Source organism: Papio anubis, chromosome 13 (genome assembly GCF_008728515.1).
Source record: "Papio anubis isolate 15944 chromosome 13, Panubis1.0, whole genome shotgun sequence".
NCBI lineage: Eukaryota > Metazoa > Chordata > Mammalia > Primates > Cercopithecidae > Papio > Papio anubis.
Window position 1 is genome coordinate 63,727,273 of NC_044988.1, and position 18,164 is coordinate 63,745,436.

The window sequence follows — 18,164 nt, forward strand, 5'->3', positions numbered from 1 at the left end:
CCCTGGCCCCAGGTGTCCCCAGCCTGCGCGGGCCGCTTCCAGTCCCCGGTAGATATCCGCCCCCAGCTCGCCGCCTTCTGCCCCGCCCTGCGACCCCTGGAACTCCTGGGCTTCGAGCTACCGCTGCTCCCAGAACTGCGCCTGCGCAACAATGGCCACAGTGGTGAGAGGGTCTCCCCGCCAAGACTTGGGGATGGGGCGGGGCGCAGGAAAGGGAACCTTCGCTGCAATGCCTGCCCGGGGATTGGGCTGGCCCCTCCCGGGCGGGGCCGGTTTACTTGCCTCTCCCTACGCAGTGCAACTGACCCTGCCTTCCGGGCTAGAGATGGCTCTGGGTCCTGGGCGGGAGTACCGGGCTCTGCAGCTGCATCTGCACTGGGGTGCTGCAGGTCGTCCGGGCTCGGAGCACACTGTGGAAGGCCACCGTTTCCCTGCCGAGGTGAGCGCGGAGCTGGCGGAGAAGGGGCAAAGGAGCGGGGCGGGGCGAGGCCAGGCCAGAGACGTGGCTCTCTGCTACCCTCGTGTCCTCTCCAGATCCACGTGGTTCACCTCAGCACCGCCTATGCCAGAGTTGAGGAGGCTTTGGGGCACCCCGGAGGCCTGGCCGTGTTGGCCGCTTTTCTGGAGGTACCAGATCCTGGACACCCCCTACTCCTCGCTTTCCCATCCCATGCTCCCTCCCGGACTCTGTATGGTGGTGCCAGAGACCCCATCACAGCATGCTCACCCTGGCCCCTGGCTGACAAACTCTTTCACGCACTGTTCGTTCATTTAACACCCACTGTGAACCAGGCACCAGTCCACAACAAGGATTCTGAAGCTGTGGGTCCTTGCCTCTGAGGAGCCCACAGCCAGTGGGGGAGGCTGACATGACAGACACATAGGAAGGACATAGTAAAAATGGTGGTCACAGAGGAGGTGACACTTAAAGCCTTCACTAGTAGGAAAGAAAAGGAAGTGTTCATTGCAGAGGGAACATAATGTGCAAAGTCTCAGAATATGGCCTATTTAGGGAATGGCTCCTGCAGTGCATTAGATATCAGGAAGAGTAATTTCTCTAATACTCCAATGACCCATCATTTCCCCTTTGTGAAATGCAGTGTTTAGTGACCTCTTTGGACCCATAATAATCAAGGCTACATCCACCATAATTAGAGGAGGCCAGTAAAGGGAAGGGATGGTGAGATGCCTGCTAGGTTCACTCATTCACTGATTTTTGTTTTTTGGACAGAGTCTCTCTCTGTCGCCCAGGCTGGAGTGCAGTGGTGTGATCTTGGGGCACTGCAGCCTCCGTCTCCCGGGTTTCCTCCTGCCTCAGCCTCCTGAGTAGCTGGGATTACAGGTTTGTGCCACCATGCCCAGCTAATTTTTTTTTTTTTGTATTTTTAGTAGACGGGATTTCACCATGTTGGTCCGGCTGGTGTCAAACTCCTGGCCTCAAGTGATCCACCTGCCTCAGCCTCCCAAAGTGCTAGGATTACAAGAATGAGCCACCATGCCCAGCCACACTCACTGATTCTTTAACACCAGCCACACAACGCAAAGTTCAGAGAAATGCCTCTGACATAGCATGTCAATATGTTCATACTCTTAGGTTTATAATGTTCTTAACATTAGGTTCATAAGCAAAATAAAAAAGAATAATAAATAAAAGAAGTGGCATGTCAGGACCTCTCCTGAAAAGCCAAACACAGAATGATGAAGGTGAAGGCAGAGGTGACACCAACACAAAGGTGTATATATGGTTTCCTGTGGGGGTTATGTATGGAGGCAGCAGTGAGCGAGACTGCAAACATTAGAAGGGCCCAGGTCACTGAGAGCCTAGTATCCTCGTAAAGTGGCCTCTCTCCCTCCCTCTCCAGCTTGTCATTGAAAACCAGTCCACCAAGCTTGTTGGTTCGCACAGCAAGAGTACATAGAGTTTGAGTACTAATACATAAGATTTTTTTTTTTTTTTTTTTTGAGACGGAGTCTCACTCTGTCACCCAGGCTGGAGCGCAGTGGCCGGATCTCAGCTCACTGCAAGCTCCGCATCCCAGGTTTACGCCATTCTCCTGCCTCAGCCTCCTGAGTAGCTGGGACTACAGGCGCCCGCCACCTCGCCCGGCTAGTTTTTTGTATTTCTTAGTAGAGACGGGGTTTCACCGTGTTAGCCAGGACGATCTCGATCTCCTGACCTCGTGATCCGCCCGTCTCGGCCTCCCAAAGTGCTGGGATTACAGGCCTGAGCCACCGCGCCCGGCCTAATACATAAGATTTTAAGAGGGAGACCCTGTCCCAAAAACAACAACAACAAAAATCAACCACCATTACAATTTTACGTTCCCTCAGCATTTTCAGAGCTGAGGAATGGGAGAGGACCATGGGAACCCCCATGATGTTCCGGCCTTCAGCTATGGTCCTTGATACATGCACTCATCTGCCTTACAATGTCATCCCCCAGGAGGGCCCGGAAGAAAACAGTGCCTATGAGCAGTTGCTGTCTCACTTGGAAGAAATCGCTGAGGAAGGTCAGTTTGTTGGTCTGGCTACTAATCTCTGTGGCCTAGTTCATAAAGAATCACCCTTGGGAGCTTCAGGTCTGAGGCTGGAGATGGGCTCTCTCCAGTGCAGGAGGGATTGAAGCATGAGCCAGTGCTCATCTTGATAATAACCATGAAGCTGACAGACGCAGTTACCTGCAAACGGCTGCCTACAGATTGAAAACCAAGCAAAAACCGCCAGGTGCAGTGGCTTACGCCTGTAACCCCAGCACGTTGGGAGGCCGAGGCGGGTGGATCACGAGGTCAAGAGATCGAGACCATACTGGCCAACATGGTGAAACCCCATCTCTACTAAAAATACAAAAAAATAGCTGGGCATGGTGGGTGCCTGTAGTCCCAGCTACTCAGGAGGCTGAGGCAGAAGAATGGCATGAACCCAGGAGGCAGAAGTTGCAGTGAGCCAAGATTGTGCCACTGCACTCCAGCCTGGGTGACAGAGCGAGACTCTGTCTAAAAAAATGAGACAAAAAACCCACAAAAAACAAAAAAAAACAAGACCAAAAAATGGTGTTTGGAATTGTCAAGGTCAAGTCTGGAGAGCTAAACTTTTTCTGAGGACTGTTTATCTTTAATAAGCATCAAATGTTTTAACTTTGTAAATACTTTTGTTGGAAATCTTTCCCTTCTTAGTCACTCTTGGGCCATTTTAAATCTCACTTACTCTACTAGACTTTTAGGTTTCTGCTAGACTAGGTAGAACTCTGCCTTTGCATTTCTTGTGTCTGTTTTGTATCAATATTCATATTTATTTACAAGTTATTCAGATCATTTTTTATTTTATTTTATTTTATTTTTTATTTTTTTGTATTTTTAGTAGGGACAGAGTTTCACCATATTGGCTAGGCTGGTCTCAAACTCCTGACCTTATGATCCACACGCCTCGGCCTCTCAAAGTGCTGGGATTCATTTTTTTATTTTTAATTTGCTCTGGGCTTAAACTTGTGACCCAGCACTTTATGATGGTACACAGAGTTAAGAGTGTAGACTCAGATGGTCTTTCTTCTTTCCTTCTCTTCCTTCCTCCCTTCCCTCCTGCCTTCCCTTCTCTCCTTCCTTTCTTTCTCCCTCTCTCGCTCCCTTAGGCCTCTTCCAGTTGCGCCAATGCCCAGTACTTTTTTTGAGTTATGTCTTATGGGAAGGGCCTGCACTTAGTGAAGAAGTGGTCTCAGAGAGTTGAGTTACCTTGGCTTCTGGGAGGTGAAACTGTATGTCTATACCATGAAGCTTTAAGGGAGTGCAGTGTAAGTGAAACCCCAACATAGATCCTCTTCACAGGCTCAGAGACTCAGGTCCCAGGACTGGACGTATCTGCACTCCTGCCCTCTGACCTCAGCCGCTACTTCCGATATGAGGGGTCTCTGACTACACCGCCCTGTGCCCAGGGTGTCATCTGGACTGTGTTTAACCAGACAGTGATGCTGAGTGCTAAGCAGGTGGGCCTGGGGTGTGTGTGTGGACACAGTGGGTGTGGGGGAAGGAGGATGTAAGATGAGAAAGAGGAGAAGAAAGAAATCAAGGCTGGGCTCTGTGGCTCACGCCTATAATCCCAGCACGTTGGGAGGCTGAGGTGGGAGAATGGTTTGAGCACAGGAGTTCAAGACAAGGCAGGGAAACATAGTGTGACCCCATCTCTACCAAAAAAACCCCAACAAAACCAAAATTAGCGGGGCATGGTGGTGTGCGCCTAGTCCCAGCTACTCAGGAGGCTGAGGTTGGAAGATCGCTTGAGTCCAGGAGTTTGAGGCTGCAGTGAGCTATGTGATCCCACCGCTGCCTACCATCTTTAGGATACATTAATTTATTTATAAAAGATACCAAGGGGCCGGGTGGGGAATACAGGAGATGGAGGATGGAGCCCTGAGGTGCTGGTTGTGAGCTGGCCTGGGACCCTTGTTTCCTGTCATGCCATGAACCAACCCACACTGTCTACCGACCTCCCTAGCTCCACACCCTCTCTGACGCCCTGTGGGGACCTGGTGACTCTCGGCTACAGCTGAACTTCCGAGTGACGCAGCCTTTGAATGGGCGAGTGATTGAGGCCTCCTTCCCTGCTGGAGTGGACAGCAGTCCTCGGGCTGCTGAGCCAGGTACAGCTTTGTCTGGTGTCCCCCCAGCCGGGGGTCCCTTATCCTCCCATGTGTGTGCCAGTGTCTGTCATTGGTTGTCACAGCCCGCCTCTCACATCTCCCTTTTTCTCTCCAGTCCAGCTGAATTCCTGCCTGGCTGCTGGTGAGTCTGTGCCCCTCCTCTTGGTCCTGATGCCAGGAGACTCCTCAGCACCATTCAGCCTCAGGGCTGCTCAGGACCGCCTCTGTTCCCTCTCCTTTTCTGCAGAACAGACCCCAATCCCAATATTAGAGGCAGATCATGATGGGGATTTCCCCATTGTCCCCAGGGCCTAATTGATTAGAATGAAGCTTGAGAAATCTCCTAGCATCCCTCTCCCCAACCCCCGCCCCCCTTTTTTTAAAGACAGGGTCTCCCTCTTGTCCAGGCTGGGGTGTTGTGGCACGATCATAGCTCACTGCAGCCTCGAACTCCTAGGCTCAGGCAATCCTTTCACCTAAGCCTCTCAAAACACTGGGACTGTAGGCATGAGCCACTGTGCCTGGCCCCAGACAGCCCTTTTACTTGGCTTTTAGGAAGGAAAAACGGTGCTTATCTTGCCCCTTCTTGTGTATCCACCCTCATCCCTTGGCTGGCCTCTTCTGGAGACTGAGGCACTGGGGGCTGCCTGAGAACTTGGGGCAGGGGTGGTGGAGTGCACTGAGGCAGGTGTTGAGGAACTCTGCAGACCCCTCTTCCTTCCCAAAGCAGCCCTCTCTGCTCTCCATTCCAGGTGACATCCTAGCCCTGGTTTTTGGCCTCCTTTTTGCTGTCACCAGCGTCGCCTTCCTTGTGCAGATGAGAAGGCAACACAGGTATTACACTGACCCTTTCCTCAGGCACACCCTTCCCCAACCCCGTGTGGAGTCGCTTCGTAAAAAGTACATGCAAATGAGCTGCTCCGGGGCCCGTTTTCTGATTAGTCTTCCCTGTTGTGTACACACAGAAGGGGAACCAATGGGGGTGTGAGCTACCACCCAGCAGAGGTAGCCGAGACCGGAGCCTAGAGGCTGGATCTTCGAGAATGTGAGAAGCCAGCCAGAGGCATCTGAGGGGGAGCCGGTAACTGTCCTGTCTTGCTCATTATGCCACTACTTCCTTTTAACTGCCAAGTAATTTTTTAAAGTAAATATTTATAATAAAATATGTGTTCGTCATCTTTTTTCCCCAAATCAGAAGGATGGTATTTGAATTTCCTATTATTATTAGCACGAACTTAGTGGTAATGCACTTATTATCTTACAGTTCGGAGGTCAGCAGTCAGATGTCAGTAGGGCTTGCTCGTCCTGGATGCTCTAAAAGTAGAATGTTTCCTTGCCCTTTTCAGATTCTAGGAATTCAGATTCAAGGAACCTGCATTCCTTGGCTCTCAGCCACTTCCACACATCACTCCAATCTCTTGCTCCCATTGTCACAACTCCTACCTCTACATTTGACCTCCTTGTCTCCTTAAGAACCCTTGGGATTACACTGGGCCTATCTAGATAATCAAGGATAATCACCCCATCTCAAAATCTTAAAAACCAAGTTTCTTCCCATGTAAGGTAAGAACAATGCACAGGATTAGAACATGGACATTTTGGAGAAGGGGAATATTCTGCCTACCACAGATGCTATCAGGAAGAGGACAGAAATGACTGATACTGTTGGGATGGCTGTGTGTATGTGTGTGTGCAGTGTATGTGTTGAGGGGTAGGGCAGACAGCAGCCCAAGGCTTAACATCACACTCAAGCTTTTGGGTTTTCACCTTGCTGAAAGAAAATGTGTCACCTCTTGCAGTTTTTGCTTCAGGATGTGCTGTCTGGCCCAGCTGGCTGCTGGAACAGGGCGGTGCTATGGATGGCAGCTCCTCAGGCTGTAGGGCACAAGGCCTACGATGTCCCCCAGTTTTGTCAGACTTCCTGCTTCACACAGCCTGTTCACAGCCCCTCCTCAATGAGCCCAGGCCCCCCATCCCAGTTTCCCCTGAAAAGGAAGTCCTAATGCAGAGCAAGGACCCAGGCCCTGCTCATTCAGGGGTCCTTCAAACTCCATTGCCAACACCAAAGAAAGGCTTAAAGGGCCTTGAGAAGCTGGTAACATCAGTTTTATTGGGTTGGGGCAGCAGCCACAGCCTGGCTGTGGGTGGGGCGGGCCCTCACAGGTTGTTGAGTTCCAGCAGGGTCTGGTCCAAAGTCTGGTGAATCTCGACGTTCTCCTCCTTGGCACTGGCCAAGGTCTCTGTGAGGGGAAGCAGCAGGTGAGGGAGGAGGGAGACACAAGGGGGAGACGTAGGGGGACAGGGCCAGGGGAAGGTGACCTATAAACATTGAGTGGGTCAGGAGACACAGGAAGACACATGCTTTCAGGGACCTCAGGGCCCCATGGCAGGGACAAATGGATGGACTGACCAGGATGAGGGCAACAAGACGGACATGGATGCCTCACTCATGGCCTTAGGGTCATGGAGGTGGGGTGGGGAGGCCTGAGTCATAAACTACTTTATCCTCCTCTTTAGAAGGTTTAAGAAAGTTGGAGACAGAAGGTAAGACAAAGACTGCGCCAGGAAAGGAAGGGCCAGACAGACTTGAGGTAGAAAACAGACCTGCCGCTGCAGTGAAAGCCTCATGTTGCAGATATCCAACATTTTTTCCAAGCTCCATTCCAGACCTTTTGCAACCTTCTTGCCCCTGTCCTGCACCTCACCACCCTACTTCCTTTCCAGTCACTCTGTTTGATCCTGGAACCCCAGCTAAGTGCTCTGAGGTCAGTGATTGGCACCAGAGGGGGTCATGGTTTGACGGGGCTACACGTGTCCACATGCAGCGGTGAGTCAGAGAGCGACAGCCAGGGAGTGCCTGTGCAGAGGGGTTTCAGCGTGGGCCATGGTGTTTTGTGGGCAGGCTCAGTGCAGGGGCTGGGGGTGTCAGTAAGAGTCAGGGTGTCAGGAGTGAACCAGTGCTCCGTGGTGGCGATAGAGGTGCTCTCTGGAGGGCAGGAAAACAGCATGGAGACCAAGTTCAGAGTTTATTAAGCAGCAAAGGGGGGTGGAGGGGACAGGTAAAGGATGAAGCCAGTGCCAGAGTGGGTGGTGGGCATGATAGGGGCTCTCCCTAGGCTGCTCCCAGCCTGGCTGTGCAATGTTGGCAATTTCTGCTCCTCCTGCCTGCTCCCCTCCCCATAGAGAGAATAGAAAGGAGAGGAGAGAAGAGGGCTGAGGTGGCCACTCTGGCGTGGGGCTCAGAGGGAGGTGATGTCATTGAGTGCGTTGTCCAGTTCCTCGCTAATGGCCTTGTACTTCATCTTCTGGGCATAGACTTCATCTGGGGGGGTGTCCAGGGAGGCAAACAGGTGGGAGTGTGGGAAAGGGAGTGGAGGGAAAGAGGAAAGGAAGGAAAGAGGGCAATGGAAAGAAAAACAGAATCAGAGGTGCACAAAGACAGAGTGAAGGAGGGAGGCCAGGGAACAGGCTGGACGGCTGTCGGGAACTCCTTCTCCCCATCTCTACCCCATCTCTTTTCTGTCCTTCTCTGTACCCCAAATTGGCTCTACCCACAGAAGCTCCTGTCTCCCCAGGGAGCTGTGGGCACAGTGCTCTCCACAAGCAGAAGTGCTTGCTTTGCAGGGAGAGGGAGGGTGCTGGAGCCAGAAAGGGCAAACCTCCTAAAGCCGGAGGTAAAAGTGCAGCTTGCCTGAGAAGGCTGGAAGCGAGAGAAGTGGGAAAGTGAAAGGGTTATCACAGAATAAAAAGGAAAGGCAACTTTAGCCACAACACCATTAACAATAGAAATAGCCACAGACTCACAAATATCTGGATGTTTGCTTTTGCCAAATCTAGCTTAAAACAGTGTTTTCTATGAGTGTTGTCATGCAGACCTAGATGTTCAGTCCAATAGCTCTCTAGTTAATAAGCCAGTCTCTGAGCTAGAACTCTACTGCGTTACACTCGGGGACGCAATTGTCTATATGGGTGCCACTCAGAGTGTGGCATGAGGACCAGCAGCATCGGCAGTACCAGAGAACTAGCTAGAAATGTAAATCCTCCAGCCCAAAGTCAGCAATCTCTTTGGGGCAGAGCCAAGGAATCTGTTTTTAAAAATCTCCCAGTGATTCTCATGCATGCTGAAGTTTGAGAAGCACTGGAGTTGTTGTGCCGTGGGCAGCTACAATTACTTGAATTGTAGACGTGGCCCACAGAGCTGGGGAGTTGGTAGGGTCCTAGGTGGTCCAATCCTAGTTTACTGGTAGCAAATAACATGGGATGAGAAGGTATGGGACAGACTGATAATCACGGCAGGTGTGGACCTACTTATAAAGGCTTCTTTTACCTTCTAGGTCATCAATGGTTTTCTCCAACTTTGCCACAGACCTCTCAGCAAACTCTGCTCGGGTCTCAGCCTGGGGGTAAAGGCAGGGTGGGAGAAATGGCAAAGAATTAGGCCCTCCCACAGACCACTGCCTAAGTCAAGCTTCTTGCCCATCCCAACCCTCAAGTGTCCTGCCACAGGCTGTCTCTGGCAAGGACTAGGGTGGCTTGAGGGGAGACTGGGAACTGGAAGAGGACTCTCACCTCCTTCAGCTTCTCCTCCAACAGTTTGATCTCCTCTTCATATTTATCTTCTTTGGTGGAATACTTTTGGGGACACACACAGGCCATCAGTACAGCACCACCACAGATCCTTCATTTCTCCATTGTACCCCGTAGGCTCCTGGCCATCTTGCCTCTGTTGAACACCCCGCCCCTCCCTGCCTTGGGCCTCTCACCTCCCTCCCCTGTGGGACCCCATCCTCACTGCCCCTCTGCTCCCGTCTACCTTGTCCGCCTGGGCCTCCAGGGATTTCAAGTTGTTGGTAACAATTTTCAGCTCCTCCTCTAGGTCCCCACATTTACTGCAGGGGGTGTGTGGCGGGGGGGGCGGGGTGTGAGGGCACAGCGAAGCCAGACAGTGGAGATGGCACAGCGGGGGATGGGTGGAGGAGAGAAGAGAAGAGCAAAGTTGTGAGAGTGATAGCAGGCAGGGCTCAGAAGCCCCAGGCCCTTCCTGATCCCCAGCAGCTGAGAAAGAGCAGTCTGCAGTGCTGAGACGGAGGGAAGGTGAGCTGAGAGAAGGCGCCATTGCCCAGAAAGGTTCAGAGGGGTCGCTACCTCCTCCTCTGAGGCCATCAGGGACTTGAGGGCCTGGTCCATGGTTCGAAGTTCCTCCTCCAGCTGTCTGGCTCGGCTGGGGGCAGCGGGCAGGGGTCAGAGAACAGGGCCTGTCCCTATAGCCCCAAGCCTAGGACGCTACCTCCCCACTATGTGGAAGGCCCCAGGGCCAATGGGCTCACTTGCCACCCCAGGGTATCTTTACCTCTCAGCCACCTCAGCTCTCTCCTCCGAGCGCTCCAGCTCTCCTTCCAGGATCACCAGCTTCCTGGCCACCTGAGGGAAGTCAGAAAGAGAGGGTAGATCAGTGGAGAAGGACTGGGCATGTTGCAGGCTGGGCAGCGAGCAGGCAGAGGGGCAAGGCTGTCACCTCTTCGTATTTGCGGTCTGAATCCTCAGCGATGTGCTTGGCCTCCTTCAGCTGCATCTCCTGCAGCTCCATCTTCTCCTCGTCCTTCATGGCCCGGTTTTCAATGACCTTCATTCCTCTGAAAGACAGGGAGAGGGTGAGCGTGGGGTCAGGACTAGCAGAGACAGGCTCCCTCCTCCTTCCCGGACCATCCTCTCCGAGGCCCCAACCACCTCTCGCTCTCATCAGCCGCCTTCTCGGCCTCCTCCAGCTTCTGCAGGGCTGTAGCCAGGCGCTCCTGGGCCCGGTCCAGCTCCTCCTCAACCAGCTGAATGCGGCGGTTCAGAGAGGCCACATCTGCCTCAGCCTGTGGGTCAGAGGTCAGGTGTCAAAAAAGCCTCGTTAGCCTTGGATAAGGATCAGAGAGGCTCCAGAGGATGGCAAGATTCTTCTCAGAAAGAACTGAGGCTTCCTGGTTTCTAGACATTCTATGTAATTTTTTCCCAACCAATCATCTTCTCCCCAGACTGTGCTCCAGTAAAAATGTGCATTCGGCCGGGTGCGGTGGCTCACGCCTGTAATCCCAGCACTTTGGGAGGCCGGGACGGGTGGATCACGAGGTCCGGAGATCGAGACCAGCCTGGCTAACACGGTGAAACCCCGTCTCTACTAAAAAAATACAAAAAACTAAGTGGCGGGCACCTGTAGTCCCAGCTACTCGAGAGGCTGAGGCAGGTGAATGGCGTAAACCCAGGAGGCGGGGCTTGCAGTTAGCTGAAATCTGGCCACTGCACTCCAGCCTGGGCGACAGAGCGAGACTCCGTCTCAAAAAAAAAAAAAAAAAAAAGTACATTCAGGCCGGGCATGGTGGCTCACGCCTGTAATCCCCGCACTCTGGGAGGCCGAGGCAGGTGGATCACCTGAGGTCAGGAGTTTGAGAGCCACCTGGCCAACATGGTGAAACCCTGTCTCTATTAAAAATAAAAAATTAGCCAGGCATGGTGGTGGGCACCTGTAATTCCAGCTACTTGGGAGGCTGAGGCACAAGAATCACTTGAATCCAGGAGGCGGAAGAGTTGCAGTGAGCTGAGGTCATGCCACTGCACTCCAGCCTGGGTAAAAAGAATGAAACTCCGTCTCAAAACAACATGCATTCCTTGCTTGACAAGCTCCGCTCCCCTGCTGCAGGGCCTCTCCTGCACCGTGCACAGTTAGTTTCCCAAAGGTCACCTGCACACGAGTCCTCCTGTTCCCTGTGAGAGCACTTCAAGTGCTGGGGCCAGGTCTGATGCAGCTCTGATTCCTACACAGCAAAGCCTGGCCCAGGTAAGGGGATGGGGAAAGAATCAGGCCAACCAGACGTCACTGCTGCTAAGAATAGCCCGTCACAGAATCAAGCTCAGTGATGCTGGGCATGGTGGTGCACGCCTGTCATCCCAGCTACTCTGGAGCCTAAGGCGGGAGTTCAGCTTGACCCTAGGAGCCCAGCCTGGGCAACATAGCAAGATCCCATCTCAAAAAAAAAAAAAAAAGAATCAAGCTCAGTGATGTAATCTGTTATCAGCTGCAAGGCAGACTCCCAGCAAGAAGCCCAAGAGCAGGCCTATAAGGGACACCCATGGCTGTAGCAAGGGGCTCCCTGCCAAGGCCAGCAGAGAGCTGGGGGCAATGCAGGGGCAGTGTGAGAGATGTCTACTCAGCCCCTGGGCTTGCAGTAGGAGGCAAAACCATGGAGGTTTTGGAAAAAATTCATAAAAACTGCTCAAACACTGAGAAAAAGGGCAGAGCAAGGCGAGTGCCAATAAAGGAAAATGAGAGGAGCAGTGCAGCCTGGTGTTAAGAGCATCGGCTCTGAGTCAGACTTGTCTTTGAGCCACAGCTCAGCCACTCAACACTTGTGTAACTGTGGGCAACTTATTTAGCCTCTCTAAGCCTCAGTTTCCTCCTTCACAAGTTGGAGTTAACAATAACAGTTCCTTCTTCTTAAGGCTGTTCTGAGATAATCCAGTGTTTCTGATACTCAATTAATCAACAGGACCCCCAGTGAGGTCCATCAAACTAAACAGGTTCTCTTACTCCATGCTACATTCACTGAATTGGGATGTGTAGGGTGGGGGCTTGGGAATCTTCTCTTTTTTTTAAAGCCCCCTAGTGATTCTGATGATATACCAAGTTTGGGAAATCGTAAAATAACATGCAGAAAGCACTGAATACATTGCCTGCACAGGGTCCATATTCCATAAATATTAGATTATCCCCTTTCTCTGTCACAAACAAGGACACAGAGACCCTGAGATTTCAGAGTGGAGAGGAGAGAGGACCTGTGTAGGGGAAGGAGGTGGAGGGAGGGGCTGGGGGCAGCACTTGGACACAGCATAGGAAGCAGGTCCTTGGTAGGACTGTAGGGCAGGAGAAACAGCACCATATATAGAGAGTAGATGGTAGCTTGTCTTCCAGGTGCTGAAGGCACCTGGAGCTTGGCCACCTAGAGTGACAAGGGCCCATCATGGGCACAGGGCCGGATGACTCAGTGTGGAAGGATTCTGGGGACAGCATTGGGGGTTGGGAAGAATCACTGTGGGGAACATTGGAGGACCACCCTAGAGAGAGGTGAGACTAAAAGAAAAACTCTTCATGATGGTGGAGTGACAAAAGACTGGAAAGTTTGGGAAGGTCCTGAGGTCCTCATCATGGGACTGATATGTGCCATTTCCTGCCCCTCAAGCTCTTCCCAGTTACAGGGGCTGCTCTCTAGCCACAGGACAGGCACTACTGTCCCCATTAGAAAAATGGGAAGCAAGAGAGAGGGAGAAACTGAGGCACCATGTAAATTGAGTGCTGTGTTCAAGGTCACCAATAAGCTTGGGCAGTCTTTCCTATCTGCTTCTGGTGCCGTGGCTCTGCCTCCCCAGCTCTGTCCCTGTCCCCCCCGCCCCTCCAGCCCCAACCAGCTCCTTGGGTTTCCAATCCTGCCTCCAGCTGCACTGGGCCTTGGTTATTTATAGAGTGTCAGATGCCCAGGGTCGTCTGTGCTAGCAGCTGCAGGTCAGCTCCCTCCCAAGTGCCAGGACTGGTAGAGAACCAAAACTGGAGGCTGGAGGTCACAGAAGCCCAACTTTGGGGGGCTGGGAACATGAGCAGTCGACACAAACAGCAATGTCATCTCTGATGTTCAGACCATGCTTTATGCTAATCTAACCATAGGTTCATCTTAAAACAATCCTGGGTGGAAGGAAGATGGGGAAACTGAGGCAGAAAATGGGGAAACTACCATGTCCAAAGCCATATGGCCATTCTCCTACCTTAAGGAGGGGGTTGGGAATGGCAGGAAGTGAAGTCTGGTTGGGGTTGTGGGTGGGCAGAGAAATCTCAGGGTAAATAACCTGTCCAGGTAGCTGCTTTGGCATCTGTGGCCCTGTCCCTCTGCCCTGTGGCCTGGCGTGGTCTCCAGGCTGACAGCTTAATGAGGGTAAATGAGGAGCCGTTAGAAACTGAGCCGCTGGGGCCCCAGGGCATAGCAGGGCTGTAGAAGCCAGAGGTCAAGGCCAGGGAATTTCTAATGGCCCCTTAGGGTTGTAACTCAAGTGAGGCCTCATCTCTGGATCCCTCTCCCTCCTCCTGCCTGCTAGTACCTCACACCCACATCCCCCCACCCCCAAATGGCTGCAGTCTCCTCTCCAATTTCAGCTGGAGGATTAATTGAGGTAGATGGTAAATTCTTATACCTTCCACCCCCACAATGACTCACTGCTTGATCACTGTACATTCTAAAAGCTGGAACCAAACAGAATTACAGGGCTAAGTCCTCTGGGGGGAGTGGTAGGTGGTTTTGATTTATCCACTGTCTTGGATTACTTGTGTAAGGTTACCCTAACCCTGGTTACTGAGATGAAACCATTTCTTTCCTGGTGCTGGGGACACAAGGGGATAAGGTGCCCCTAATCCCCTTATTCCCATACCTGGGGGGCCCCTCCCTAGTGCCCTAACTCCTCCCATTGTCCCCCAAGTCCACACTCACATCAGTGGCCTTCTTCTCGGCCTGCTCCAGTTTCTCCTGGGCCTCCTTCACGGATTCAGAATACTTTTCCACCTCATCCTCTGTCCCCTTCAGCTTCTTCTGGAGGGCCTGCTGCTCCTCCTCCAGCTGGGACAGAGGGGACTTGGTCAGCCAGGCTGGGAGGGGGCCCAGGCCCAGAATGGAGACACGGTAGGTGTAGGGGCCCTACTAAGATTTGGAGGCTACTGAGATGGAAGCGAATAACAGAAGAGGGACAGTCCAGTCAAGGGTGCTGGTGAGACTTGTTGGGGGTACAGAGAAAAAACTTCAAGCTCCAAGGAGCAGGACCAACCACGCTCTGCAAGGGCAGGAGTGGAAATCAGGGTCCTGAGGCTTCCCCAGGCTATGGGTAGGGGAGATAAGCGGCTCTGGCGAAGGCCCTGAGGGTAATGTGAAGGCCCAGCCCGCACACTGGGTGGGAGAGAGCCCTGGTGGGCAGGCCCAGGGCTGGGGGACCCATGGCAGCAGCCCACCCCTGCCCTTGGCGCGGGGGAGAGCAGGCTGCATTGGGCCCGGCCCTAACCTGCTTGCAGCGGTCCTCAGCTTGTTTCTTGTCGGCTTCGGCCTGCTCGGCGCGGTCGATGGCGTTCTCCTTGTCCAGCTTCAGCATCTGCATCTTCTTCTTGATGGCGTCCATGGCTGCGGTGGGGGGTGGGCAGGCCGGCAGGCAGTGAGGACCGGACGGACTGGGCTGGCTGAGCGGACTGGGTGCACGGGTGACAGGCGAGGAGGACCAAGCGGAGCTGGGACGTCCCGGCCGCGCGGGCGCCTAAAAGGCAGGGAGGGACCGGGCGGGGCCGGCAACCAGGACCCTCCCCCACCTCGGCCCAAACCTTGTAGGGGCAGAAGCACGGCCCGGCCGGGGGGCGCGCCCGCCCCCTTCGCCCACCCACTGGGGACCGCCTCCCTTGGGGTCCCGCCCCCATTCCCCTCTTCCCCGCCAGCCGTCGGAGGAAAAAGTAGCAGAAGGTCGGCTGGAAAAACTCCGCTGCGGAGGGGAGGGGACCCTTGGGCTGGGGGCTCCGTGCTTCCTCTGAGTGACAGCCGAACCCAGTGGCAGCTGCAGCTGGGGCCCCTGGGGCTATTTCGGGGCGTGAGCTCACGGCAGCTGCCCAGGCGCAGCGACCGGCGTGCCCCCCCTCAGCTGCAGCAGCCGCTACCCTTAATTTAGAAGTTTCCTGCAAATCCCCCTGGATTAAATGTCTCTTGGGAGGCGGAGCTCCTCGGCAATTTGAGTGCCTCAGTTTACCCAGAGTCCCTCTAAGTTTGCGTTATCGACGTGGTGGTAGTAGCGGAGTCTCATCGGGGGCTTGGGGAAACTGAGGCAGGAGGCGAGCCCAGAGCCCCGGTCGCGGTGCGGAGTGTGGCCGGGCTTGCTGCCCCCGGGACCGGCCTGACCTCTCATCCCCTCGCCTCCCCTCCCAGCCCCCGCCCCTGGAGCCAGGCCCTTCCTGCGAGCGCCCGGCGGCTCAGGACCCAGCTCCCCGCCCAGCCCCCCACGTGTCCCGCATATTTTCCACGCGGTTGCGGCTGGGCTGGTCACCGCGCGTTCCCCGCCCCCGCTCCCACCCGGACGCGTAACGAACCCCTCCGCTCCCCGCCCCCGGCTCGCCTGGCCCCACTCCCCTCCGCGCGCCCTCCCTCTCTTCCCCCGCTCCCCGCGGACGCTCCCCTCTTTCCCAGTGGGCCAACTTTATGCTGAAATTTCTTTTCTGCCCTTTTTTGGGATGTTTCCCCATTGGGAGGCGGAGTCGGGCTGGGGCGGGGAAGGCGGAGGGCGAGGCGAAGAGTCACTGAGCTGCGGGGCGTAGGGGGTCCGGGGCGAGGTGCCTTCTCCGACCCAGGCCGCCAAAGCAGTTCCGGAGCCGGGTCGTGGGGTGCGGGAGTCGGAGGTGCGGGGCGCAAGGGTGTTTGTTTTCGTTTTTCCCTGGGGTGGGGTGAGGGGAGAGGAAGTGGAGAGCCGCCCGGAGGAGGGGGAAGGGGAGGAGAGAACAAGCGGAGGAAGCCGGGAGGGAGCTGCTAGCCTCGCCCCTACCCTCCAGTCGTAGAGGGGCGGGAAGCCTGGATTTTGCAGTGGACTGGGGACCGTGGGAACCCGAGGCCGCGGGCCGGGGCGGTAGGGAGGAGGCGTGGAAATGCATTCAGATCTGTTTAGCTGCCTGCTAGCCACACGGAGAGCAACCCTGGCCTGACCTGGCAGTGTTCCTCTAACTCCATGGAAGACCCCTCATCCACCAGTAGCCTATGCTGGACCACTGGGTTTCCCCTGCCCTTCGCGTCTCACATCCCCCTAATCCTGAAGAGGCTGCTTCTACCAATGAGGTTCCTCCTCGGGTCGGTCTGGGCTGGCTTCTGGCCGCTCCTTATGCATTCTCCAGTCTAAGTGTTTTGTAGTTTTACTTCTGGTTCCTCCATTCATTCATTCATTTGACTGTCCCATGACATTGTTGTCAAATATCTTTTTAAAAGTTAATGCGAATATTATCTAAAATCCTCCAAACCCCTCCCTAATCCCTGTTCCCCCACCTTTTTTGAGACAGGAGCTTGCTAGATTGCCCAGGCTGGTCTTGAATTTATGGGCTCAAGTGGTCCTCCCGACTCGGCCTCCTGAGTAGCTGGGATTACAGGCGTGCGGGCACCCTGCCTGTTTTGAGGAGAAAAAAAAAATCCACATTTCTTAATATGGTATAGAAGCCCTGCTGTTTTGGCTCTTGCCTGCCTCTCCGGCCTTATCTCCTTCCATGCCCAACCTCACCCCTAGTATTCAGACTTGTACCTCATGCTGCATTCGTAATGAGCTACGTGCAGGAGCTGGAAATAGCTATACTTTTCTTAAAGCTTCCACAGTTTATGCATTCTGTTCCCTCTCCCTAAAATGCCCTTCCCCTTGGCTGATTCCTAGTGGCCTTTAAGACTCAGATCAAATGTCAGCTTTTCTGGGAAGCCTTCCCTGGCCACTACTCTTCTCACCGCCTCACCTAATAGGTGCGTGTACTTGGTGCGGGCTCTCACCCTCATCCTAGGCCCATGGTATAACTGTTCTTATACCGGTTTGGCGCCTCCGCCGGTCTGTGAGTCCTCAACAGAAACGATTGTTCTCAATTCTGAATCCCCAAGGCCTAGCACAGCACCAGGCATAGAGTTGGCACTTCATGAACATTTGCCAGATGAGTTTTTTATGTACCAGGTTCTGGGTACTTTTCAAATACACTAATATGGTGTGGGTCTTTTGGTCTTAGAACCCTTCACACTCTTAAAAATTATTGAAGACCCCCAAACAGCTTTTTTGTTGAAGTGGGTTATATCTACCAATAGTTGCCATATTAAAATGAAACTTGAGAAAACTTTTAAATATGTATCAATTCGTTAAAAATAACAAAAATAAACTCATTACACATTAACCATGTTAACATAATGTTCTAAATGAAAGATAACTATATTCTCATTCTCCGAATTAATGAGAGTATGGAAATTATTTTACATTTTTACAAATCTCTTTACTCTCCGGCTTCCAAGGGAACAGCTGGATTCTCAATATCTCCTTCATATTTGATCTGTTGCTTTATGTTGGTTACTGAGACATATGAAGAAAATCCGGTTTCACAACAGGTAAGCAATTGGAAAGATTTATTTATTTATGTATTTATTTAATTTATTTTGAGACAGAGTCTCGCTTGGTTGCCCAGGCTGGAGTGCAGTGGTGCGATCTTGGCTCACTGCAACCTCCGCCTCCCAGGTTCAAGCAATTCTCCTATCTCAGCCTCCTGAGTAGCTGGGACTACAGGCATGCACCACCATGCCTAACTAATTTTTGTATTTTTAGTAGAAACGGGCTTTCACCATGTTGGCCAGGCTGGTCTCGAACTCCTGACCTCAAGTGATCCGTCTGACTTGGCCTCCCAAAGTGCTAGGATTACAGGCGTGAACCACCAAGCCTGGTCTATTTATTATTATGATTATTATTATTTGTTTTTTATTTTTTT

The 18,164-nt window shown here is 53.2% G+C and overlaps 2 protein-coding genes across 7 annotated transcripts; one reads left to right on the top strand and one right to left on the bottom strand.

The window, feature by feature from the left end:
* Positions 1-3: 3 nt before the first annotated feature.
* Positions 4-5,793, top strand: CA9 (carbonic anhydrase 9). The gene is made up of 9 exons (XM_031654843.1): positions 4-163; positions 297-439; positions 535-627; positions 2,444-2,510; positions 3,819-3,976; positions 4,486-4,630; positions 4,746-4,772; positions 5,383-5,464; positions 5,596-5,793. The coding sequence occupies exons 2-9, from the start codon at positions 326-328 to the stop codon at positions 5,654-5,656; spliced, it is 747 nt and encodes a 248-aa protein (XP_031510703.1). The 5' UTR covers positions 4-163; positions 297-325; the 3' UTR covers positions 5,657-5,793.
* Positions 5,794-6,714: 921 nt separating this feature from the next.
* Positions 6,715-16,601, bottom strand: TPM2 (tropomyosin 2). 6 transcript variants are annotated; one of them, XM_009188530.3, is made up of 9 exons: positions 14,705-16,601; positions 14,143-14,268; positions 10,358-10,491; positions 10,146-10,263; positions 9,981-10,051; positions 9,444-9,519; positions 9,200-9,262; positions 8,958-9,027; positions 6,715-6,870 (listed from the first exon to the last, which is right to left on the bottom strand). In XM_009188530.3, exons 1-9 carry the CDS (start codon positions 14,816-14,818, stop codon positions 6,788-6,790), a joined length of 855 nt encoding a protein of 284 aa, XP_009186794.1. In that variant the 5' UTR covers positions 14,819-16,601; the 3' UTR covers positions 6,715-6,787. The 6 variants fall into 6 exon arrangements, 4 of the variants coding, with proteins under 4 accessions (XP_009186794.1, XP_009186795.1, XP_003911575.1 ...); XM_009188531.3 differs by lacking the exon at positions 9,444-9,519 and adding an exon at positions 9,776-9,851; XR_004178057.1 differs by having other exon boundaries at positions 6,719-6,870; positions 9,444-9,851.
* Between the last annotated feature and the right edge of the window lie 1,563 nt (positions 16,602-18,164).

Coding starts and splice junctions, on each gene's coding strand:
- TPM2 (XM_009188530.3), bottom strand. CDS start 14,818: ATGGACGCCATCAAGAAGAAGATGCAGATGCTGAAGCTGGACAAGGAG. Junction 10,264..10,357: donor GCGGCTGATGAGAGCGAGAG/GTGGTTGGGGCC, acceptor CCTGTCTTTCAG/AGGAATGAAGGTCATTGAAA. Junction 9,520..9,980: donor AGAGCTGAGGTGGCTGAGAG/GTAAAGATACCC, acceptor CACCCCCTGCAG/TAAATGTGGGGACCTAGAGG.
- CA9 (XM_031654843.1), top strand. CDS start 326: ATGGCTCTGGGTCCTGGGCGGGAGTACCGGGCTCTGCAGCTGCATCTG. Junction 628..2,443: donor TGTTGGCCGCTTTTCTGGAG/GTACCAGATCCT, acceptor GTCATCCCCCAG/GAGGGCCCGGAAGAAAACAG. Junction 4,773..5,382: donor GAATTCCTGCCTGGCTGCTG/GTGAGTCTGTGC, acceptor TCTCCATTCCAG/GTGACATCCTAGCCCTGGTT.